A 26,581-nucleotide genomic window follows, 5' to 3' on the forward strand; every position below is an offset into this window, starting at 1 on the left:
ATAGCCAGAACTATTTATATTATTTGAATATCAAGTTAAACTTTTCATGTAATTAAGAGGAGCAGAAATTTGGTTACAGGCAGAATCACCAAGGCCAATTTTGTTAAAACACAAGGTAGTGCATATAAAGTGCTTAGAACAGTGACTGACAAATAGCAAGTGTTTGATGAAGGTTTACTCTATTTATAACTTAACAAAGCAGATCCATTTGGGGCTATGAGACTGTTACGGGTCTGTCATCTCAACAGCTTTCCTTCCTCTCTTTTCTTGATTGTCAGTCTTACACGTCCTCCCCCAGTGGAATGGCCCTGTATTCTCCCTATATTGTTCAGCCCAAACATTCTTTTATACTGCGTAATTTTGAACTATTCTGTGTTTAAGTTTCTTATTGCTATCACCATACCACAGTTCTGCATTTGGCCAGTAAAAAATTCTATTTTCATTCCTTTTGTTTTTTTAAATTTTATTTACTTATTTGACAGAGAGACAGAGTGACAAAGGGAGTATAAGAATGCAGAGTGGGAGAGGGAGAAGCAGGCTTCCCACCGAGCAGGGAGTCTGATGTGGGGCTCGATCCCAGGACCCTGGGATCATGACCTGAGCCAAAGGCAGATGCCTAATGACTGAGCCACCTAGGCGCCCCCTATTTTTATTCCTTTTCACCCTTTATTTTTTTATTGTGGCAAAAGATACATAACATAGAATTTACCATTTTAATAATTTTTAAATGTGCCGTATTGCGAGATTAAGTACATTCACATTGTCAGGCAACCATTACCACTGTCCACCTCCAGAATTTTTTCATCTCTGCAGACTGAAACTGTATCTATTAAACATTCCCCATTTCTGCCTCCCCCCCGACTGCTGGAAACCATTCTAATTTGCCTGTGATTTTGACTATTCTGAATAACTTTAAGTAGAATTATGTAATATTTGCCTTTTGGTGTCTGACAAAGTTCACTTATCTTAATGTTTTCAGGGTTCATCCATGTTCTACACTGTATCAGAATTTCATTCCTTTTTAAGGCTAAATAATATTTCATTGTATTTATAACAATTGCATTTTGTTTATCCATCCAGATGTTGATGGACATTTGAATTGTTACCTCTTTTTGGCTACTGTGGAATAACGCTGCTATGAACATTATGTATAATCTTTTTGAGGCTTTGTTCTTAGTACTTTCGGCTATATACCCATAAGTGGAATTGTTGGATCCTATGGTATTTTATATTTAATTTTTTGGTTAAACTTTTATCAATTTTCTTTTCTATTTAAGAAGAGGGAGAAAAAAAAGAGAGTTTTTGTGGGGTGCCTGGGTGGGTCTTTTGGTTAAGCATCTGCCTTGGGCTCAAGTCATGATCCCAGGAACCCCGGATCGAGTCCCACATTGGGCTCCCTGCTCAGCGGGGAGCCTGCTTCTCCTTCTTCCACTCTCCCTACTTGTACTCTCTCTCTGTCAAGTAAATAAATAAAATCTTTAAAAAAATCTTTGTTTTTTTGAGAGAGACCACATGCAAGCTCGTAGGGTATGAGGGGGAGCGTGGAGAGTGGAGGAGCAGAGGCAGAAAGAGAGAATCTTAAGCAGGCTCCACACCCATTTTGGAGCCACATGTGGGTCTTGATCTCATGACCCTGAGATCATGACCTGAGCTGAAGTCAAGAGTTGGAGGCTTAACTGACTGAGCCACCCAGGCACCCCAGACGTTTACCAATTTTCATTGATAATTTTATGTTTAACTACTGTTCTCTTTTCCATAGTTCCTACACTATTGTACATTTCCATCAGCAGTGCACAAAGGTTCTCATTTCTCCACATTCTCATCAACTTTTTGTTTTTAAATAATAGATGACTTCTAATAGGTGTGAAGTAGTAGTAGCTCTTTGTAGTGTTGATTTACATTTCCTTTAATAATTTGTAATGTTGAAGATTTTTTTCATAGCTTATTGGCTATCTCTGTATGTTCTTTGGAGAAGTATCTGTAAGTTTTTTTGCCCATTGAAAAAAATTTTTTTTTCCATTGTTATAGGCATTCTTTTTTCTTTTTCTTTTTTTTTTTTTTAATTTTTATTTCTATACGTGGGAGAGCATGAGAGGGGAGAGGGTCAGAGGGAGAAGCAGATTCCCCGCTGAGCAGGGAGCCCAACGCGGGACTCTCATCCTGGGACTCCAGGATCATGACCTGAGCCCAGTGCTGTCACTTAACCAACTGACCCAGGCGCCCTGAGTTGTAGGCATTCTTTATAAATTTTGCATACCTATTCAGATATATTATTTGCAAATATTTTGTATCATGCTTCATTTTACCTTTTCATTTGCTTGATAGAGCCCTTTGATGCACAAAAGCTTTTAATTTTGATGAAGTCCATTTTATGTTTTTGTTTTTGTTTTTTTCCTTTGTTGCCTGTGCTTTTGGTATCCTGTCTAATGAATCATTGCCAAATCTGATAGGGAGCTTTTCTATGTTTTCTTCTAAGAGTTTTAAGAGTTTTATAGTTTCAGCTCTTATGTTTAGGTCTTTGATCCATTTAGAGTTATTTTTTGTATGTAATATAAGAAACAGGATGTTTTTTCTTTTCCATATTTTGCATTTATATCCAGTTTGCTCTGCCATTTGTTTGAAAAGATTGTTCTTTCCCAGTTGAATGGTCTTGGCACATTTGTCAAAAATCATTTGACTGTTTATGGGAGTATTTAATTCTGGGCTGTCCATTCTAGTCCATTGTTCTGTATGTCTCTTTATGTCATTGTCTCACTGTTTTAATTATCATACCTTTGTAGTAGGTTTTAAAAGCATTAATTCTCCAGTTTTTGTTCTTTTTCAAGATGGTTGTAGCTATTCAGGGTTTCTTGAGATACCATAGGAATCTTAGGGTAGATTTTTTCATTTCTGCAAAATACAGCAAGTTTTTCATAGAGGTTTCTTTGAATCTGTAGATTGCTCTAGGTGATCTTTTTTTTTTTTTTTAAAGATTTTATTTATTTATTTGACAGATGGAGATTACAAGTAGGCAGAGAGAGAAGGGGGGAAGCAGACTCCCTGCTGAGCAAAGAGCCCGATGTGGGGCTCGATCCCAGGACCCTGGGATCATGACCTGAGCTGAAGGCAGAGGCTTAACTCACTGAGCCACCCAGGCGCCCCTGCTCTAGGTGATCTTGACAATACTGTCTTTTGATTCATGGACGCAGTATCTTTCCATTTATTTGTGACTTCTTTAATGTCTTTTAGCAATGTTTTGTAGTTTCCCATGTACACAACTTGTTGCCTACTTATTCCTAGGCATTTTATTCTTTTTGGTGCTATTACACATGGAATTGCTTTCCTCATTTCCTTTTCCCAGATTGTTCATCATTAGTATATAGAAATATGATTAGTTTTTCTGTGTTTGTTTTGTATCCTGCAACTTTGCTGTATTTGTTTATTTCTAACATTTTATTTCTTGTGTAGAATCTTGAGGGTGATGATTATTTTATGGCACATGAACTTGTGGATCTTTCTGGGTAATATGTATGAATAATTTCCTTTTTCGACTTTTACTTTGAGTAAAAAATACTATGTAGTATTTCTGGCATGCAAAAGGATATAAAGGATAATACAAAACACATTTCTACCCATGTCCTGTACCAGAAACAGCACATTATAGTATAGTATAGTTTAGAGTTCATGAATTTTTATGGATTTCTATCAGTAGTGGGACAAGCTTTTTTTTTTTTAAGATTTTATTTACTCATTTAAGAGAAAGCACAGGCAGGGAGAGTGGCAGAGGGAGAGGGAGAAGCAGGCTCTCCACTGAGTAGGGAACCTGATGCGGGGTTCGATCCTAGGACCCTGGGATTATGAACTGAGCTGAAGGCAGTGCCCTACTAACTAAGCCACCCAGGCACCCCAAGACTTTTTCTTTTATAAAGATTTTATTTATTTATATATAGAGAGAGAATGAGCAGGAAAAGTCCAGAGGGAGAGGGAGAAGCACACTCCTCACTGAGCAGGGAGCTGGATGTGGGGCTGAGCCAAAGGCAGACGCTTAACCAACTGAGTCACCCAGGCACCCAGGACAAGAGTTTTTAAAAATATAGTCCACAACCCAGTAGAATGAAAATGGAATACATATAACCATTATGTTCCTTCTCTTGTCAGTTTACTTCAGAATCTTGAGAATAATGTTTGTGGATTGTGAGGCTCTTCCCACAGCAGAACTGGGATGTGACTAAGTTATAACTTAGTCCCAATCCATTGATGGCCTTATTTCAGGACAAAGAAATACTGCAGCCTGACCAAAATGAGCCAGTATGGCCTTTCCTCTCTACACAGGCAGTCTTGGACTCAAGGGAACTGTATCTCAGTTCTCCAAAATTGAACTCCCTAGAAAGAGACCTTCCTTATTCAAAACTAGGAGGGTCTCTTGGCCTTGCCAAAAAGATTTAATGGTTAACTAGAATAAGTAAATGGAATTGTTTAAAGGTTTGTTAGGCTCCAAGAAGTATACTAGGCACTTCACAGACTTGTGCATCCAGTTTTAGAATAAGAGCCAAATATACTAACACTTAAACAGGTGCAGGAGAGCACTAAGAGTAACTTACACATCCTGACTACCTGTAACAGTAGGCTGGATAGGTCTTTGTTCAAGGAGGGATATATAGGGAAAAATGGAAACTATGAAAATATTCACACTAGAAAGAGAGATATTCCTGCTGAGTACTCAGAAAAATCTCAAATAAGAAATATGTCTCATTTTGTGAATTAGGAAATTTTTAAAGAAAACACTGACTTAGTTTTTATTTATTCCTATCTTATTCCACAAACGACTTGAAGTGATTTAGGAAATCCATATACAAGAATAGACCCAAGATGAGAGTAGTAGAAAACTAAGAATACAGTAGAAGGAAAGAAAAAAGATTTGGTAATGAAATAAATTGAAATCACAGGAAGGAGAAGAAATCTCTGTGGGGACACTCCATGAATATAGGTAATTTTGTTTTTAAAGATTTTTATTTATTTGAGAGAGAGGGAGAGGGAGTACAAGTGGGCTGAGGGGCAGAGGGAAAGGGAAGGGGACAAGCAAATTACCCATGGAGTGTGGAGCCTAATGGAGTGTTCAGTCCCAGGAATATAAGATCATGACCTGAGTCAAAGTCAGACACTTAACTGACTGAGCCACCCAGGTGTCCCAAATATAGATAGAATTTTTAAATGAAAGTCTGACATAGAAGATTACGAATAGCTTATAAAGATACAACCTTGAATGACATGCTTTTTTGAAGAAGAAAACAGCGAATAGATAGCTGTTAATAGGTATCAGAGAAAAAACTTCCCTAGACCAGAAAAAAAATTAAATGAAAGAGGCTGATTTGAAGAGACATCCTGATAACTGTTAAAATTTCATGAACAAGTATAGGCTTCTTCAGGCATTTAAAATAAGAAGACCGGGAACAAAACTCAAATTAACCTTAGATTTCTTCTCTGTAGATAATAGAACAGTGTTTATAAAGGTTTATTTGTTTGTTGTTAACATATGTATTATTTGCTGCAGGGGTACAGGTCTGTGATTCATCAATTCACAGCACTAACCATAGCACATACCCTCCCCAAAGACCATCCCCAGCCACCCCATCCCTCCTATTCCCCTCCGCTCAAGCAACCCTCAGTTTGTTTTCTGAGATGATGAGTCTCTTATGGTTTGTCTCCCTCTCTGGTTTCGTCTTCTTTCATTTTTCCCTCCCTCCCCCTATGATTCTCTGTCCTGTTTCTCACGTTCTTCATATCAGTGAGATCATATGATAATTGTCTTTCTCTGATTGACTTATTTTGCTTAGCAAAATAGCCTCTAATTCCATCCACGTTGTTGCAAATAGCAAGATTTTGAGTTTCTTGATGGCTGCATAATATTCCACACACACACACACACACACACACACGACATCATCTTTATCCATTCATCTGTTGATGGACATCTAGGCTCTTTTCCATAGTTTGGCTATTGTGGACATAGCTTCTATAAACATTGGGGTGCACATGCCTCTTCAGATCACTACATTTGTATCATTGGGTAAATACCCAGTAGTGTAATTGCTGGGTCATAGGGTAGCTCTATTTTCAACTCTTTGAGGACCCTCCATAGTGTTTTCCAGAGTGGCTGCCCCAGCTTGCATTCCCACCAACAGCGTAGAAGGGCTCCCCTTTCTCTGCATCCTGGCCAACTCCTGTCATTTCCTGATTGGTTAACTTTAGCCATTCTGACTGGTGTGAAGTGGTATCTCACTGTGGTTTTGATTTGTATTTCCCTGACGCCGAGTGATGTAGAGCACTTTTTCCTGTGTCCATTGGCCGATGTCTTCTTTACAGAAATGTCTGTCCATGTTCATGCCCATTTCTCGATTGTATTGTTTATTCTTAGGGTGTTGAGTTTGGTAAGTTCTTTATACACTTTGGATACTAACCCTTTTTCAGACATGCCATTTGCAAATATCTTCTCCCATTCTGTTGGTTGTCTTTTGGTTTTGTTAACTGTTTCCTTTGTTGTGCAAATGATTTTGATCTTGATGAAGTCCCAGTAGTTCCTTTTTGCCCTTGCTTCCCTTGTCTCTGGTGGTGTTTCTAGGAAGAAGTTGCTGTGGCTGAGGTGGAAGAGGTGGCTGCCTGTGTTCTCCTCAAGGATTTTTTAAAGATTCCTGTCTCACATTGAGGTCTTTCATCCATTTTGAGTCTGTTTTTTGTGTGTGGCGTAAGGAAATGGTCCAGTTTCATTCTTCTGCATGTGGCTATCCAGTTCTCCCAGCACCATTTGTTGAAGAGACTCATTTTTCCATTGGACATTCTTTCCCACTTTGTCAGTGATTAGTTGATCACAGAGTTGTGGGTCCATTTCTGGGTTCTCTGTTCTGTTCCATTGATCTATGTGTCTGTTTTTGTGCCAGTACCATACTGTCTTGATGATCACAGCTTTGTAATAGAGCTTGAATTCTGGAATTGTGATGCCACCAACTTTGGTTTTCTTTTTCAACATCCCTCTAGCTATTCGGGATCTTTTCTGGTTCTATACAAATTTTAGGATTATTTGTTCCATTTCTTTGAAAAAGTTGGTGGTATTTTGATAGGGATTGCATTAAATGTGTAGATTGTTCTCGGTAGCATAGACATTGTCACAATGTTTGTTCTTCCAGTCCATGAGCATGGAACGTTTTTCCATTTCTTTGTGTCTTCTTTAGTGTCTTTCATGAGTACTCTGTATAGGTTTTTGAGTACAGATTCTTTGCCTCTTTGGTTAGGTTTATTTGTAGGTATCTTAAGGTTTTGGGTGCAATTTTAGATGGGATGGACTCCTTAATTTCTCTTTCTTCTCTCTTGTTGTTGGTATATAGAAATGCAACTGATTTCTCTGCATTGATTTTATACCCTGACATTCTACTGAATTCCTGTATGAGTTCTAGCAATTTTGGAGTAGAGTCTTTTGGGTTTTCCACATAAAGTATTCATGCTATCTGCAAAGAGTGAGAGTTTGACTTCTTTGCTGATTTGGGTGCCTTTTATTTCTTTTTGTTGTCTGATTGCCAAGGCTAGGACTTCTAGTACTGTGTTGAATAGCAGTGATGATAGTGGACAGCCCTGCCGTGTTCCTGACCTTCGGGGAAAAGCTTTCAGTTTTTCCCCATTGAGAATGGTAATTGCTATGGGATTTCATAGATGACTTTGATGATATTGAGGTATGTACCCTCTATCCCTACACTTTGAAGAGTTTTGATCATGAAAGGATGCTGTACTTTGTCAAATGCTTTTTCAGCATCTATTGAGAGTACCATATGGTTCTTGTTCTTTCTTTTATTAATGTATTGTATCACATTGATTGATTTGTAGATGTTGATCCAACCTTGCAGCCCAGGAATAAGTCCCACTTGGTCCTGGTGCATAATCCTTTTAATGTACTATTGGATCCCATTGGTTAGTATTTTGGTGAGAGTTTTCGCGTCTATGTTCATCAAGGATATTGGTCTGTAATTCTCCCTTTTGATGGGGTCTTTGTCTGGTTTTGGGATCAAGGTAATGCTGGCCTCATAAAATGAGTTTGGAAGTTCTCCTTCCATTTCTGTTTTTTGGAACAGTTTTAGGAGAATTGGTATTAATTCTTCTTTAAATGTGTGGTAGAATTCCCCTGGGAAGCCATCTGGCCCTGGGCTCTTGTTTGTTGAGAGATTTTTGATGACTACTTTAATCTCCTTACTGGTTATGTGTCTGTTCAGGTTTTCTATTTCTTCCTGGTTCAGTTTTGGTAGTTTATATGTCTGTAGGAATGCATCCATTTCTTTCAGAGCTGGCATATAGTTGCTTATAATATGTTTTTATAATTGTATTTTTTTGGTGTTGTTTGTGATCTCTCCTTTTTATCTTAAATTTTTTTCTTTTTTTTTTTTTTAAAGATTTATTCATTAATTTGAGAGAGAGAGAGAGAGAGAGAGCAAGCACGAGTGAGAGAAGAGAAGCAGAAGGAGCAGGCAGAGGGAGAGGGAGAAGCAGACTCCCCCCTGAGCAGGGAGCCCGTTGTGGGACTTCATCCCTGGACCCCTGGGATTATGACCTGAACCCAAGGAGACGCTTAACCAACAGGAGCACCCACAGGTGCTCCTGTGATCTCTCCTGTTTCATTCATGATTTTACTTATTTGGGTCCTTTCTCTTTTCTTTTTGATAAATCTGGCCAGGTGTTTATTAGTCTTATTAATTCTTTCAGAGAACTAGCTCCTAGTTTTGGGGATCTGTTCTGTTCTTTTGGTTTCTATTTCATTGATATTTACTCTGGTCTTTATTACTTCTCTTCTCCTGCTGGGTTCAGGCTTTGCCATTCTTTCTCCAGCTCTTTAGGTGTCCTTAGGTCTTTGTGGATAGGTCTGCTGCCAATCTAATGTTTCTACCTTTGTAGTTTACAGACCCTTTGTTCGGAGGTGCTTTCAGGATTTTCTCTTTGTCTCTGACATTTGTAAGTGTTACTATTACATGTCAGGGTGTTGACCCATTTTTATTGATTTTGAGGGGGATTCTCTTTGCCTCCTGGATTTAAAAAAAAAATTTTTTTTTTTTATTCAAGATTCCATTTATTAATTTGACAGGAGAGATCACAAGTAGGCAGAGGTGCAGGCGGAGGGGTGGGGGGAAGCAGGCTCCCCGCTGAGCAGAGAGCCTGATGGGGAGCTCCATTCCAGGACCCTGGGATCATGACCTGAGCTGAAGGCATAGGCTTAACCCACTAAGCCACCCAGGTGCCCTGCCTCCTGGATTTTGATGCCTGTTTCCTTCTCTAATTTAGGGAAGTTCTCTGCTATAATTTACTACAATAAACCTTCTGCCCCTCTCTCTTCCTTCTTCTTCTGGGATCCCAATTATTCTAATATTCTTTTGCTTTATGTTATTACTTATCTCTTGAATTTTCCCCTCACGATCCAGTAGTTTATCTCTCTTTTTCTCACTTCTTTATTCTCTATCATTTGGTCTTCTATATCACTAATTTTCCCTTCTGCTTCATTTATCCTAGCAGTTAGAGCCTTCATGTTTGATTGCACCTCATTAATTGCTTTTTTTATTTCAACTTGGTTAGATTTTATTTCTCCAGAAATGGATTCTCTAGTATCTTCTATGCTTTCTTCAAGCTCAGTTAGTAGCTTTACAGTCGTCATTCTGAACTCTAGTTCTGACATCTTACTAATGTCCATGATGATTAGGTCCCTGACAGTTGGTACCACCTCTTCTTTTTTTTTGAGGTGAGTTTTCCCATTTTGTCATTTTGTCCAGAGAATACATGGTCGAGAGAAAAAAATGCTAAAAGGGTAACAATGACCCCAGAAAAATATACACTAAACAAATCAGAAGAGACCTGAAACTGCGGGGGAAGGAGGGGAACAACAACAACAAAAAGAATATGATTAGGCTGGTGAATAGAACGGAGCTGCACAGTAGATTTTGTGTGTATTTTGCTATGTTTGAACAAACTGCCTCCTAAAATTTTAAGGAGAAACTTACATACATATATACAAAAATAAGGGTAAATACAATGTAGGGATGGACTATGACTGTAAAAATGAACATGTAAGAAGATTTTTAAAAAGGAATTGATAAGAAGTTGGTTGAAAGAATAATGAAAGATAATTAAAAAAAAAAAGAATGTGATCAGGCGGGTGAATAGAACAAAACTATATATTAGATTTAGGGTATATTTTAGTCTGTTACAAGAAACTGCATCCCAAACTTAAAAGAAAGAAAACTTATATACAAAAAATAAAGCTATAATATGACTGTAAAAATGAAAATTAAAAAGGATTTTAAAGAAGTAGTTGATAAGAAGTTGGTTGGAAGAGGAAAGAGGAAAAATTAAAAAAAAATCTAAAAAAAAATCTAAAAAAAAATTTTTTTAAAAATTAACTTTGAAATACTAAGGAATCATGGGAGAAAAGCCATAAATTCTTTGTGCTGTATTCCTCTGGCTCTGGAGTTTTGTGGTTCTGATTGTTTGGTAAACTTGGTCTTCGTTGGATTTTTTTTTTTTTAAGATTTTATTTATTTGAGAGAGAGAATCAGAGAGAGGATGAGAGGAGAGCAGTCAGTGGGAGAAACAGACTCCCTGCCGAGCAGGGAGTCCGATGTGGGACCTGATCCTGGAACTCCAGGATCATGACCTGAGCCGAAGGCAGTCGCTTAACCAACTGAACCACCCAGGCGCCCTTGGTTGGATGTTGTTGCTGATCTTGGAGAGGGGCCCGTTGCAGTGATTCTCAAATGTCTTTGCATGGGCAAAATTTCACTGTCCTTGTCGGGCCAGGCTGAGTAACCTCAGGTTTGCTCTGGGTAGCTTTTGTTCCCTGAAATCTTTCTGTATAGCTTTGGAGGATGAGAATGAGAATGGTGGCCTCCCAATATCCAGCCCCAGAGATACTTTGAACTCGGGGCCCCACTCCTCAGTGAGAGCTCAGAGAAAAGCAGTCAATCACTCCCGTCTCCATGGTCTCCAGCTGCACTCCGAGCTCACCTGGCCTGTGACTGAGCATTTCTGTCTCCGGCACAGGACCTTGTTTGGAGTTTACAAACCTAGCAGATTTCTGCAGTGTGCTCCCATGCTATTCTTTCTAGGGGAGGAAGGGGAGTCTCCCTGGATCTGCCACTTGTTCACTCTGTGCTTGAAGAGTAGTGGCTTGACTGTGCCACGGATCATGGTTTATGGCAACCCCAAGCTGAGAGCCCCCTCCCCGGCTCCCGTCTTTGCAGCCAGCTTCCTTTCTCCAATATGTGGGAGCTGTGGCACACTCAGGCACACCTGGTCTTTCTGTGACCCTGAGGGTCCTGAGACCACACTGTCCCAGCAAGGGTTCCACCCTCCGCTTAGCCACTGGAGTGATGTCCCTTTATGGATTAGACTTCTAAAAGTTTTGATTTTGTGCTCCACTGCTCTGTCACTTACCAGGAGCCAGCTGATGGAGGTTCCCCCCACCTGTGGTCTGTCTTCCCAGATATTACCTCGGATTCATTTCTCCACACATCCTGCCTTCCAGAAAGTAGTCCTTTTTATGTTGATATCATTGCAGCTATTCTTTTCTTCAATCTCCTGTTGAGTTTGTAGATGTTCAGAATGGTTTGATAACTATCTAGCTGAATTCCCCTTGTAGAGATTTAATAGGTACACTGAGACAAAGAATTTAATGCCTAAATAGCACATTCACATGTAAAGGGACCATCAAGTTATGTTCAGACCTATAAGAATTTATAAAATACTCTTCCCAAAGATCTTTCTCTGATTTTTTTTTTTTTTAAGCAGTTTTTAAAGATTATTCCTGGGTCAGAAAAGTGAATCAGAATTAAAACACAATAAGGAATTTATGGTTTAAAAACAGGGAATATATAGCTGACACAAAGTCTCTATAAGACTTTGTGAAATAAGGTAAATTGCAAAAAAATACATACAATGTCACCATTTCCATGTTTAAAGGAAAAAAAATCTGGAAGACCTATTAACAAATACAAATACGTAAAAGAAAGCAGATTGTTGGCATTGTCTAAGAGTAATGGAAACAAAGGTGACCTTTCCACTTTTGTTCTTTATGCTTTTGTTTTATGCCTTATATTTTTATGTTGATATGTTGCATGATCTCTCTGTAAAGACAGTTAATTGTGATTCTGAAACCCAGATAAAGGTTTAAGAATACAGAAAGCAAAGATAATCACTACTTTAAGTATAAAGAGACTATCTACTAATGTAACCTGTACAACAGAAAACAAAAATCAACTCCGAAATGTCAGAAATCTTTTATTTAAAAGCAGAGGTATGAGAACCGCCTCCTCCCCCACAGACCTGCTGCTTAAAAAAGATACACTTGAAATAGAATTATACATTATTAAAAACAGATAACGTAAGCCAATCAAAATTTAAAAAAAACACGAAAAGCAAAATTGCTTGTAATTTTAGAAACATTACTTTGGGAGAGAAAGCTGTTTACTTATTCATTTTAATGTAGGCTCTATGCCTAGGGTGGAGCCCAGTATGAGACTTGAACACATACCCCTAGGGATGCTTGACTGAGTCACCCAGGCACCCCCATAAAAAATTATTTTTGATAAAAAGTAGAGTCAATGACAAAGATTTAAGAATAATATTTTTGTGATTCATAAGCCAAAAGTAAGTAGGAGAAATTGAGGCACATTTTTACTGGGGTATTATCAGAGTATTTGGACCATAAAAGTATCCAGTAATTTTATTTTCTACAAATACACATACCAAATTTTTAAATGTCAACAGAACATTTGCAAAATTTGCTATAATGTTATAAGAAAAACATAACCAAAAATTAAAGTCAGGCAGAAAATATTGACAATAAATAAGCTTTTACAAACTTAAAAATACTAAGATCCCATGATCAAGATACTGAACCTTGGTTATAAATTGCTATTATCTCCCCTTAAGGTCATTTCTTGAGATAATAGAAAAATGAGGGAAGGATACTTTTTTGGTTTGTTGGATTGGTAGGTGGCCTGTGGTAGAAATTAACCCAGCATCTCTGTGGGAAAGGAAAATGAATTTTTAGAATTCTGTTCTTGTTGACATGCTTTCCCCCATCCCCTGATGTCATTGTCTTAAACAGTGCCTCACTCTCCGTTAACTGTAAATTGGATCTCTGTTCTAGCTGTCCTCTAGAATAAAATCCTGGGCCAGTCCTTGCTTAAATCTTACTTCTTTGCAGGAACTTGGAAAATCAGGTGGAGACTACTGTACTCCTTCCTGTTCATAGTCACTTGTCTCGTGAATTACAATAACAGTCTAAGGAATGCTCCCTAAAAAGAAGCTCTGGAGGAGTGATTGTAGTTTAACACCCTAAGTTTCAACCCTAGGGCTAGTCTGCTCTTTGCCATTCCTCCCACTGAATATTTGGCTGTTCACTGCTGGACAAGTTTGGTTGATAGTGCCAGGAAAAAAAATGAACTGCTGCAAATAACAAAAATGTTGGAGGAGCACAGCTATTTCAAAGGAAGAAGTGTAGATAGAGTATATCAGAGTCTAACAGAAGCAAAAATATTAGGACAGATAAATTGATAAATTTAGTCTAATGAACATAATAAAAGAAGGGAAAGTGTTACAAATGAGAACATAGAACAGAGACAACCATGCAGAAAATTTAGGTGTGAAACATTAAAAAAAAGTGTAAAATACAATAGATGTGAACTAATGGAAATGATAGAGCTAGGGAGTAAATAAATAATTGGTAGGACATATTTAGAAAATATCTTGAAAAGGGAAAGGACAAATAGGGAAAAAAAATTTAAGGCAGTATGAGAATGAAAATAGAAATGCTGACTTTTCCCTCCAAACAAGAGGGACATTGGGAGAAGAGAGGAAATATTTGAAAAAGTAATTGAGATCCGTTTGTTAACTGACCTCAGATTTAAAGGGCTAGAAAGCACCCCAAAAAGAGAATAAGGAAGACCTCACTACACATACTAACCTGAAATTTAAGAATATGGAAGACCCAGAAATTCTAAAAGCCTGCAAAAAGAAAGAACAAGCAATATAAAAGAGAACAAGTATGAGCTTTTTTTTTTTTCCTGGCAGTAGCACTGGGTACAAGATAACTACTACAATTTAGAATTTAATATCTAGCCAAACTATCATTGAAATGAGAGTAGATAATAAAATATCCTCAGGCATTAAAGTGCTCTGATGATTTTTATTAAAAGGTGACACTGAAAACAGTTTTGAATGAAGTGCTTAACCGAAAAGGTAAGGTAAATTAAGGGATACTGTAAGAGATTTGTGATTATTTACCTTAGTAGAGTGGATTGTTACCTTTATAACAAATAAAAAAGGTCTAGTTAATACCAATCTTGATGGGTTGGCAGAGGAAGGCAAGGTCAAAGGATATGAGAGCATATTAAGTTCTTATTAGAAGATGATATCTTTGACGTCAAAAATTTAAAGAGAGCCTTAAAAATAAAGTAAGATAAAGTGGAATGTAAGATTAAGATAGAAATAGGACCAAATACATCAATAAATATAATCTAAGTGAACCAAAACTCACCAATTAAGAAAATACTGATTAGCATAAAGAAATCTAGATACTTTCTAGAATACAAGACACATGTAAAGCATAGGAATGCAGCAAGGTTTAAAATAATAGGATTAAAAAAAAAGAAATGCTAACCAAAATAAAATTGTTATTGCTACACTAATAAAAATAAGATCATTATTAGGGATGGTGAGGGTTGTAAATATAGATAGAAGATTTAGGAAATCAAGAAATAACAATTTTTAACATGCATGAATCTGATAAAATAAATGAAGCAAAAATTGGTAGATTTAAATAAATGAAGACTTCAATATCTCAGTTTCTCAATTGAGAAATTGCTAAAACTACAGAGAAATTGTTTTCAAAGATTTATTTACTTATTTATTTATTTTAGAAAGTGAGAAAGATCATGAGCGGGAGGGGCAGGGGCAGAGACAGGACAGACATTTCATCAAAGAAGACATACTACAGACGGCCAATAGACCTATGAAGAGATACTCAGCATCACTCAGCATCAGGGAAATGCAAATGAAAAGTATAATGAGATATCACCTCACACCTGTCAGAATGGCTAAAATCAAAAACACAAGAAACAAGTATTGGCATGGATGTGGAGAAAAAGGAACTGTCACATGCTCTTGGTAGGAATGCAAACTTCTGCAGCCACTGTGGAAAAGAGTATGCGTAGAAAATGAAAAATAGAACACCATAAGACCCAGTAATTGCAGAACTGGGTTTTTACCCAAAGAATAAGAAAACACTAATTCGAATAGGTAGGTGCACCCCTATGTTCATTGCAGCATTATTTACAACGTCCAAATTGCGGAAGCAGCCCAATTATCCATAGATGAATGGATAAAGAAGATATGGTATAGGGGTGCCTGGGTGGCTCAGTGGGTTAAAGCCTCTGCCTTCTGCTCAGGTCACGATCCTGGGATCAAGCCCCACATTGGGCTCTCTGCTCATCAGCAGGGAGCCTGCTTCCTCCTCTCTCTCTGCCTACCTCTCTGTCTACTTGTGATCTCTGTCTGTCAAATAAATAAATAAAATCTTAAAAAAAAAAAAAGATATGGTATATGTACAATGGAATATAACCCAGCTATAAAAAAGAATGAAATCTTGCCATTTGCAACAACATGGACGTAGAGAGTAAAATGCTAAGCAAAGTAAGTCAGAGAAGGACAGATACCATATTATTTCACTCAAATGTGTATGTAAAAAAAATTCAAAGATAAACTGAAAAAACCGATTTGAAACCAAATATGGTTAAATCATATGTAAGAAATGTGAACAGAGTTCTAAGGTGATTGAGTGCCATGTTGAGAATGTCTTATAAGGAGTTCAAAGGGCCATTTGTTTTTCTTTTCCATTTTCATCCTTAAGATAACGTTTTTAGAGCTAGAATTGTTCAGTTACCTACCTGAAGATAATGCTCCTTTTGAAGTGGTTCTTTTAGGCTTAAAGAAATGTGATGGTTTTTATCTCTTTAAAACATGTAAGAATACATGAGATACTAAGATTTTTTTTCTTTTTTATAGATATTTCCTTTGATTTAAGCAACTGCTTATAAACTAGGAGCTTTGCCATTGTTTCTGTTAAAAACAAAGGCAGAAAGTAACATCAGGTATATTGCCATTGTAGTATTCTGTCAAACTATTTTTTAAATCGTATCCTGCAGTTATTCTGTACAACAAAGTGTTGCTTAGCTTTTGCCTTTCAGGACAATCTGAGTAGAATATATTCTTTTCTTTTTGTTAGAGCATACCAAATTCTCATAAATTAAGAAGCAACTTCAATTAAGAAATTTTTATGCTACTGTTCAATTTTTAATTTTTGGTTTTTTTCTTAGAATTCAAGGACTTAACCTGAACATAATACGTTTTTCTTATTGAAATGTCATAGACTGTGATAGGGCTATAGCAGTAGAAATGGAAAAGAGGGATATCCTAGAGAGACATGATTCAGGAGAGAAAGCCTCTGGCTCTCTTATATCCTCCTGGCTTTTGGTACAAAGGCAGTATTTGTTTTATCCTGAAGCCAAATTTAAAACAATATTCATCTATTTTAAATTATCTGTAACTCCTTTCAGAGTCTAAAGAAGACTATTAGGATAGACTTTTGAAAAATCTTATACTTAGTTTAGAAAAAATTTATTCATTTATTTATTTTTAAAAAGGTATTTATTTATTTACTTATTAATATTTATTTATTTGACAGAGATCACAAGTAGGCAGAGAGGCAGGCAGAGAGGGAGGGGGATCAGTCTCCCTGCCGAGCAGTGAGCTCGATATGGAGCTCGATCCCAGGACCCTGAGATCGTGACCTGAGCTGAAGGCAGAGGTTTAATCTACTGAGCCACCCAGACACCCTGAAAAAATTTATTTTTTTTACATTTACATTTATTCTATGTTCTCTACTTTATGTTACAAGTATGATTCTGAAAATTGGAATACATCTGTTTAAGTCTTGTATAATTCAAAATTTTTTGTATACAGTTGTTCCTCTCAGAGATAAATGCCTTTCTGTTTGTATAAATTCTTGTCAAGATTGATAAAGTGGTTAGAAAGAGAGAGTTGTAATTTAAATAGTGTTGATGACTACTGTTTAGGAAGCAGTACCACGGGAGCGCCCTTTCAGTGCCATGAAACAAGAACAGCATAGGAAATGGATTGAAGATTTGAACAAGCAAATAGAAGATGATCGGCAAAGAAAAATAGAGGAAAAAATTACATCTTCAAAGGTAACTTAACAAATTTAGGTGGATGTTGTCACGGGAAAAAAAATAATTTGAGTCCTTAATCAAATACTTTTGATACAATACTTTTGATATTGATACAATACTTTTAAACCTAAAAGTATCCTAAAGCTATTTGACAAGACTACAGTATTCAAATTAATACACATTTGCTCTTGTAAACCTTTTATTGAATGCATTTAGTAAGTGATTTTGTGTAATTTCTTAAAACTGGCTTTTCAGGAATTTCCTAATTTGAATTTCTCGTACTCTTCATGTTAGTTACCTAAGTATATATGGAATTAATAAAGAATATAGCTCTGTTAATTTTTGTGATGCTTATTCTGCTCTGTGGTGACTTTTAAAAATTGTGTTTGATTATCATTTTAGAACTTTATACATGAGAACAATTGGAAGAATTCTTAGTAATTCTTATTTATCATGATTAGGGTGAGGAACATGACAGATGGGCAATGCATTTTGATTCGTTAAAGTCCTATCCTGCTTCTCAGTCTCAACTGTCTTCTTGGTCAACACACAACCAACCAGAGTACTTCTGTGTCTCTCCGGACACTCACGAACTGGCTGATACCAGCAGTGTTTATACGCCTATGACTGGAAGCCAGGTTGAACCTTCAGAGGAGGAGCATATGGCAAAACCAGTTAGAGATAAGACCATGGCAGATAGTCAGAAAACAAAGTAAGTTTATTTTTCAGTATTTATTAATGTTTAAGAAAGTCTATGTGCTTTTAAAAGGACTGTCATTATATTTATAATACGTGTTAATTGATTTCAGGTTTGGTATTTTCCTTTAAAGTAGAAATTACTAGTGGATGTATCTGGAGCAAAAATGATTTAGCATCTTTTGGGGGTTTTGTGTAACTAAAGTGTCCATCTTGCCAGCTTTCTCCGTTCTATGACTGCTCTCTTGGATCCAGCTCAGATTGAAGAACGTGAGAGGCGACGACAAAAACAGTTAGAACATCAGGTATTGCATTGTAAAATACTATTCTTTGCCTTAATAAGTAAAGTCATTTCCAGCGGATACCTAAATAAATGGAAATTAAAATTCCAATATAAATGTGCAGCACAGGCCCTTCCATTTCTGTGATGAATCTAATTTTTACTCCAGCTGGCAGTAATACTCAAATTATATTGATGCTGAGAACCAGACAGTATCGCATAGTACAACCAGCCACTTGCCTTCCAGAAGACAAGGTCTTTAATATATGTTTTATATATGAAATGGCACTAAATCTTAACTTAGTACTGGTTATTTTTTTTTTTCATCTGTTTATAGGTCTCCTGAATTTTGTTTAGGATGAGAATTAGTTCTTTTAAGGGAACTATACAGGGCACTGAAGTAGAATTCTGATTGAGAAATCTAGCAGATAATATAAGGAAGGAGACTAAGATTAAAATTCTAATTTTAATCTAACACTAAAAGGACTTAAAATTCTGAATAATTCTTTAAAACATTTGATACATGAAGAATTCGATGTAATTTATATTGTTAATCTTAATCAGTAAGTGAATTACAGAATGTCTGCTACTTACCAGGCACTATGCTAAGTGCTGAGATTTTTTTAGTTGTTTTTGGATTACTTCTTCTAACAGACCTCCTCTCTTAAAAGAAAAAGCATATAGAATTCCAGGAACAAGAGATGGGATAAATACATTGGAAATTTGACATTTTAACTTCATTTATATATGTAATATTGCATTATATATTATCTGCTACTGATAAACTTACTTTAGAAATTCAAATGCTTCAAATAGATTTTTTTAATTTGTGACAGTGCATTTTGTGATTTATGATTTATAACTAGAAAGCCATCACCGCTCAGGTAGAAGAGAAACGCAGGAAGAAAGAGCTGGAAGAACAGCAAAGAAAGAAGGAAGAACAAGAAGAGGAGCGTCGCTTAGCACGGGAACGAGAAGAGATGCAGAAACAGTATGAAGAAGACATACTTAAGCAAAAACAAAAGGAAGTAAGTATATATTAAAATTTTTTTCATTGAAATATAATTAACACAGTGTTACATTAGTTTCAGGTGTACAACAACATAGTGATTCAGGAGTCCTATATGTTATACCATGTTGACAGGCATACAATACACACTATTATAGTACCATTGACTGTATTCCCTATACTGTTGCTTTCGTCCCTATGACTCGTTCATTTAATATTTGGAAGCCTGTACCTCCCACTCCTCTTCCCTCATTTACTAACTCCCTCTTCCCTGCTACCAGTTTGTGAGTCTGTTGTTTTGTTTTGTTTTTTAAAGATTTTACTTGTTTATTTGACAGAGATCACAAGTAGGCCGAGAGGAAGGCAGAGAGATAGGCAGAGAGGCAGGCAGAGAGAGAGAGAAAGAGAGAGGAGGAAGCAGACTCCCTGCAGAGCAGAGAGCCCGATGGGTTCAATCCCAAAACCCTGGGATCATGACCTGAGCCAAAGGCAGAGGATTTAACCCACTGAGCCACCCAGGCACCCCTGTGGGTCTGTTTTTTTGTTTGTTTGGGGTTTTTTGTTTTGCTTTTCATTTTATCTTTTTAGTTTCCACATATAAGTGACTTCATATGGTATTGATCTTTCCCTTCTGACTGACTGACTTTAGCATAATACCCTCTGGGTCCATCCGTGTTATTGCAAATGGCAAGATCTCATTCTTTTTTTTTATTTTTAAATTTTATTTATTTATTTGTCAGAGAGAGTGAGCACAGGCAGACAGAGTGGCAGGCAGAGGCAGAGGCAGAGGGAGAAGCAGGCTCCCCGCTGAGCAAGGAGCCTGATGTGGGACTCGATCCCAGGATGCTGGGATCATGACCTGAGCCGAAGGCAGCCGCTTAACCAACTGAGCCACCCAGGCGTCCCATCTTTTTTTATGGCTGAATAATACTCTACTTTTGTATACACTACATTTTCTTATCCATTCTTCTGCTGATGGATTCTTGAGTTGCTTCCATATCTTGGCTGTTACAAATAATGCTGCAGTAAACATTTGGGTGCATATATCTTTTGTTTCCTTTGGGTAAGTACTTTATAGTGAAATTACTAGACCGTGTGGTAATTCTACTTTTAATTTTTTTAGGAGGGTCCTTATTGTTTTCCACAGGTTATACCAATTTCCATTCTTACCAATAGTGCACAAGGGTTCCCTTTTCTCTACATCCTCACCAACACTTGTTGTTTCTTGTCTTTTTGATACTAGCTGTTCTGACGATGGTGAGATGATATAATTAATGGTTTTGATTCACATTTCCCTGATCATTAGTGATGTTGAGGATCTTTTCCTGTGTCTGTTAGCCATCTGTATGCTTTGGGAAAATGTTTGGGTCCTCTGATCTTTTTTAAAAATTAAATTATTTTGGGGGCAGTTGACTAAGTGTCTGAGTCTTGGTTTCAGCTCAGGTCATGCTCACTGGGTTGTGAGATCAAGCCTAGTGTGGAGCCTGCTTAAGATTCTCCCCCCACCCCCACTCTGTCAGCCTATCTCCCCATTCATGTGGTCATGCTGTCTCCCTTAAAAAAAAAAAAAAATCATTATTTGGTTTTGGTGTTGAGTTGTACAAGTTATTTGTATATTTTGGATATTAACTCCTTTTCACATATGTTGTTTGCAGATATCTTCTCCCATTCAGTAATTTGTTGTTTTGTGGATGGTTTCTTTTATTGTGCAGAAGCTTTTTATTTTGATGTAATCCCAACAGTTTATTTTTGCTTTTATTTCCTATGCCTGAGGAGACAGATCTAGAAAATGGAAATTAAAATTCCAGTATAAATGTACAGCGCAGGCCCATGGTAATGCCAGTGTCCAAGAGGATACTGCCTCTGTTTCCTTTAAGGAGTTTTATGGTCTTAGGTCTCACAGTTTATATCCATTTGAGTTTATTTTTGTGTGTGGCGGAAGAAAGTGGTACAATTTCATTCTTGTTGATGTAACTGTCCAGTTTTCCCAGCATATTTTATTGAAGAGACTGTCTTTTTCCCATTGGATATTCTTGCCTTCTTTGTCATACATTAGTTGACCATATAAGCATGGTTTTATTCCTGGGCTCCCTTTCATCTTCTTTTGATCTGTTTTGTGCCATTGCTATACTATTTTGAGTACTGGCTTTGTAGCATATATGGTTTGAAATCTAAGATTGTGATACCTTCAGCTTTGTTCTGCTTCCTCAGAATTGCTTTGGCTATTTGGGGTCCTTTGTGGTTCCATACAGATTTTAAGATTATTTGTTCTAGCTCTGTGGAAAATTCTGTTGGTATTTTGATAGGGATTACATTCAATCTGTAGATTGCTTTAATAGAATGGACGTTTAAAGTGTTAGTTCTTCTGGGGTGCCTGGGTGGCTCAGTGGGTTAAAGCCTCTGCCTTCAGCTCGGGTCATGATCTCAGGGTCCTGGGATCGAGCCCCGCATCAGGCTCTCTGCTCAGCAGGGAACCTGCTTCCTCCTCTGTCTTTGCCTGCCTGTCTGCCTACTTGTGATCTCTGTCTGTCAAATAAATAAATAAAATATTAAGGGGCGCCTGGGTGGCTCAGTGGGTTAAGCCACTGCCTTCGGCTCAGGTCATGATCTCAGGGTCCTGGGATCGAGTCCCGCATCGGGCTCTCTGCTCAGCAGGGAGCCTGCTTCCCTCCCTCTCTCTCTGCCTGCCTCTCTGTCTACTTGTGATCTCTCTCTGTCAAAGAAATAAATAAAATCTTTAAAAAAAAAAAAAAAGTGTTCTTCCAAACTATCAACATGGTAGTATTTATATTATAAATAACATTATAGAGTAAAAATGGATAGAGTAAAAATGGGTATATTTTTAAAAGAAAAATAATCAGAAGTTGAACATTTGCATCTGTTTTGAAATTTTGAAGGTGTATGCAGAAACACTGAAGTGTTGCATTATAAAGGTTATGAATGTAAAGGAGAATCTAGAGAAGGTTTAATTATTTCAAGTGATCAGTTCACAAATGCCATATTGCATGGGTTTTTTCCTCTGCTAAGAAAGACCAGTACAGCACAAAAAAAAATTACCCATGTGCTTCATTTTGAAATGTTTTCTAAGCAATAATTATTATTTTTTTTAAGATTTTATTTATTTATTTGACAGATCACAAGTAGGCAGAGAGGCAAGCAGAGAGAGGGGAAGCAGGCTCCCTGCTGAGCAGAGAGCCCAATGTGGGGCTTGATCCCAGGACCCAGATCATGACCTGAGCCGAAGGCAGAGGCTTAACTCTCTGAGCCACCCATGCACGCCTAAGCAGTAATTATTAATAAATATCCTAGATGTGTTAAAAGAAATGATTGGCCTTTCTGTCTGTATCCATTAGTGAACAGGAGCATATATTTTCAGTGATTGGCTGGGATTGATGATACATTTCATTGCTGTGTTAGAGTTTTCCTGTGTGCTTAAATAAGATCTTTTTTTTTTTAATTATAAAATTTTATTTATTTATTTATTTTAAAGATATTATTTATTTATTTGAAAGACAGAGATCACAAGTAGGCAGAGAGGCAGGCAAGAGGGAGAGGAAGGGAAGCAGGCTCCCTGCTGAGCAGAGAGCCCGATTCCGGGCTCGATCCCAGGACCCTGGGATCATGACCTGAGCCGAAGGCAAAGGCTTTAACCCACTGAGCCACCCAGGCGCCCAAATTTTTTTTATTTTTTGTGATTTTATTTATCCATTTGTTAGAGAGAGAGAGCACAAGGGAGAGCACAAGCAGGGAGAGGGGCAGAGGGAGAAGCAGGCTCCCTACTGAGCAGGGAGCCAGATCTAGGACTCGATCCCAGGACAGTGGAATCATGATCTAAGCTGAAGGCAGCCGCTTAACCAACTGAGCCAACCAGGTGTCCCTAAATAAGATTGTTTTTTAAAAAAGAGTAGATACCTGGTTAGCTACAAGAACATCTCTGTTAAGTGGTACATGTGGCATAGGGATGATTGTGTGAAGTGTCATGTTTGAGCTGACCTGACATGAGCAAATCCTACAATGACATGTGATTGCCAAGGATTTGTGAAGTTTATAGTAGAGCATAGAGCATTTCCCCTCGCCCTCGGAGATGCAACCCAGAGCCTGCATTTTCTTGATTTTTCCCATTTTCAGCCTTAACTCCACACTGATGAAGCGGATGATCTGGGTTCTATTTTCATTATGTTGAATAGGTTAAGCCAACTACTCCTATGAAAAAACTATATATGTGAATAAAGTCAAAGGGTCATTTGTTTGAATTGCAAGAAATGGCCGTAAATCCTGTGTTTTACCTCTTAATAATCTGTTTTTAATCTTAATGGAATTTTGATGGGATTAATCACTGGTTTTAGAAGCTTTAAAAACTTTATTATAATAAACTTCAGTGGGTAAAAGAATTCTTACATTTGTGGTCTAATACAGCTGTAGAATATGATACTAAAATGTAAGTTCCAAAAGGGAGAAGCTTTGCCCTGTTGACTTTTTCCCAGTATCTTGAATAGTGCCTGGCACATAGTAGGAGCTAATCTGCTCAGAATAGTTAAGTCTATAGGTGTCTGATAATTGCATTTAATAATTCTGTGCCCTTCAATATTAACAGGAAATCATGACTCTCAAAACAAATGAGCTATTTCAGACAATGCAGAGAGCACAGGAGCTAGCACAGAGGCTGAAACAAGAACAGAGAATCCGAGAATTGGCTCAAAAGGGACACGACACTTCTGGATTGATTAAAAATCTTGGTGGTAAGCAGTTCACTAGAATTTTACTTAAAATATCTTTTGAAGAGGATTTTAAATAACTGCCTATTTTTGGTACCTCTAACACACCTAGTGACTAAATACTGTTTTAGGAATTTCAGATCTTGAACTGATGTAACTTTATAAAAATGCTTATTTTGTTTGGGAGATTGGTTTAAGAGAAAAACTAAATAATGTTACACTTTCCAATAATCTTCTTTGATACAGGAAGGATGTTAGGGTTTGAAGACAACAACCAAGAATTCTCCAGATGTTTTTGGTGCAAAAAGGTGGTTTTATTAAAGCACGGGGACAGGACCCATGGGCAGAAAGAGTTGTACTAGGGTCGTGAAGAGTGGCTCATCATATACTTCAAGTTGTGAGGGGTTAGGGATAGTGTAAGTATAAGGAATTTGGAAGCACAGTTTCCAGGACCTTGAGGGGGCTAGCTATTGTTGGGAAAATGTCATTTATTACTGTCTAATAAAAACTTAGTTATGAGACCCTTCAGATGTATATCAGTGGGTCATATGATTGGGGGATGATTGCCAATATGTATTGGGGAGAGGGGTAGAGATAAAGGCAGTTTCCAGAGGAATTTTTTTTATGTTACAATAGACGTGCAAGATCGTGGGGGTTGAGCTAAGATTACGTTCTGCCCTTAGCAAAGTGTGAACATCCAGGCAGTTGAGTTCCTAGAGGAATGTCACTAATGACCTATTTCAAGGACTTGTCAGTGGGCCGTAAGTAGTAAGGAAATTTAATTTTATTTATTTATTTATTTATTTTTTTTACCACGGTCTCCCCTCCCCCAGCCTCTTACTGGGTCGGGTCACAGTGGCCATTACAGGGCCAGGCCAGCCATGGTGGCTCCCGTTTGCCCAGGGACAGGGGGCTCCTCTGGTTGTCCAGGGCACTCGACAGGTCCCCTCCATCCCCCTTGAGGGACTCCCCGCGGCTGATGCGCTCCTCCTCACACTTCTCCAGGCCCAGGCCCAGACCCTCGATGGGCCTGGGTCTCCAGTAGAGGCTGGGGTGGGCATTGAGTGGGTTGAGGGGGCTCAGCGGGTTGAGGGGGTTGAGGGGGTTCATTGGTGGGGCCTCCTCTTTATTGAGGGCCTCCTGGCTGGACATCTGCATGTGCCTTCGCAGCTGGCTGGTGGCCTGCTCCCACACCGACATGTGCTGCCGGCGCCTCCGCTCCCTCATACAGGTGGCTGCTCCGTGGCTCCCACATCGACATGTGGTGTCTTCGCCTTCTGTCTCTTTCGATAGAAGGCATGTTGGGTGCAGACATTGGGCTGACGTCCTTGGCCTTCTGCAATGCATGTTTCTGGTTGAAAGCCTCCTCTTCTTGCTCATCCTTGCTCATCTTCTGCCTTTGTTTCCTACATTTTACATAAATTTTCTTATGTTTTGTTTATAGTAGGTAAAATGTATACTTTTTTTTACCCAGTGTTTTTAGAGCAATCTCTGAAAGGATCCTCATATTCAATAAGGGATAAAAATGCAGGTCACTTTTTGTAAGAAAATTTAGGATAGCCCTTTTATATTTTTATTGTAGTGTTCACATTGATTACCCTGAAAATCTTGTGCGTATATAGTTGCTGCTACACATACTTTCTCTTAATCTTCCTGAACTGTCATTATGTTGGATAATTTATTTCTCTTGCTATTTGATAAGGTGACTAACAACATTTCAAATTTAGGACATGGCTTGGATGATGTCAGTGGTAAAAAGAATACATGTATCAATTCTACAACCTCTCCCAAAAAGGATACTGCTGTGCAAACAGGTATTTGTTTAAAAGTTGTGATTTGGTTTAAAAATTTACTTAAAATTAGCATCACAGTCAGAATTAAGCTCAATTTAGAATTGAGCTCTATTTAAAAATGAAAGGAATTCACCACTTTTCAGCAAGGATTAGAAAATGAAGGGATCTCTTGATTTTTAATTTCTCTGTAACAGCTTCATTGAGGTTTAATTCACATAGGATACAGTTAACCCCCTTAAAGGATACAGTGCAGTGTTTTGGTTTTGTTTTTCTTCAAGTTTTTAATTAAATTCTAGTTAACATATATGGTGAAATTGTTTCAGATGTAGAATTTAGTGATTCATCACTTACATATAATACCCAGTGCACATCACAAGTGCCCTCCTAAATACCCATCACCCAGTTAGCCCATTTCCCCACTCACCTCCCTCTATAATCACTCAGTTCTCTTTTTTTCCCCTCATTTATGTGAGAGGGAGAGTGAGAGAGAGCAGAAGCAGAAGGGAGAAGCAGAGGGAAAGGGAGAAGCAGACTCCCTGCTGAGCAGGGAGCCCAACATTGGGCTCAATTCCAGGACCCTGAGATCATGACCTGAGCTAAAGGCAGATGCTTAACCTACTGAGCCACCCAGGTGCCCCAGTATCTTCTAGTTCTGTCCATGTCATTGCAAATGGCAAGCTTTCATTCTTTTTGATGGCCAAGTTATATACCATCTTCTTCATCCATGGATATTTGGGTTCTTTCTATATTTTGGCTGTTGTTGATAATGCTGCTATAAACATCATGGTGCATGTGCCCCTTTGAATCAGTAATTTTGTGTCCTTTAAGTAAATGCC

General features: G+C 37.8%; 1 protein-coding gene across 1 annotated transcript in view; it reads left to right on the forward strand.

Annotated features, from left to right (window-relative positions):
• The window catches only part of LOC111143962 (coiled-coil domain containing 66), a 68,149-nt gene that overhangs the window by 17,254 nt on the left and 24,314 nt on the right, over window positions 1-26,581 (forward strand). The window contains exons 9-14 of the mRNA XM_022497999.1: window positions 17,139-17,270; window positions 17,714-17,964; window positions 18,169-18,253; window positions 19,095-19,256; window positions 23,832-23,976; window positions 25,608-25,766. Coding sequence (XP_022353707.1) covers window positions 17,139-17,270; window positions 17,714-17,964; window positions 18,169-18,253; window positions 19,095-19,256; window positions 23,832-23,976; window positions 25,608-25,766 — 934 coding nt within the window. The remainder of the gene's footprint in view (window positions 1-17,138; window positions 17,271-17,713; window positions 17,965-18,168; window positions 18,254-19,094; window positions 19,257-23,831; window positions 23,977-25,607; window positions 25,767-26,581) is intronic.

This window comes from Enhydra lutris, unplaced genomic scaffold, assembly GCF_002288905.1.
Source record: "Enhydra lutris kenyoni isolate GAN:26980312 unplaced genomic scaffold, ASM228890v2 scaffoldscaffold10, whole genome shotgun sequence".
NCBI classification, from domain to species: domain Eukaryota; kingdom Metazoa; phylum Chordata; class Mammalia; order Carnivora; family Mustelidae; genus Enhydra; species Enhydra lutris.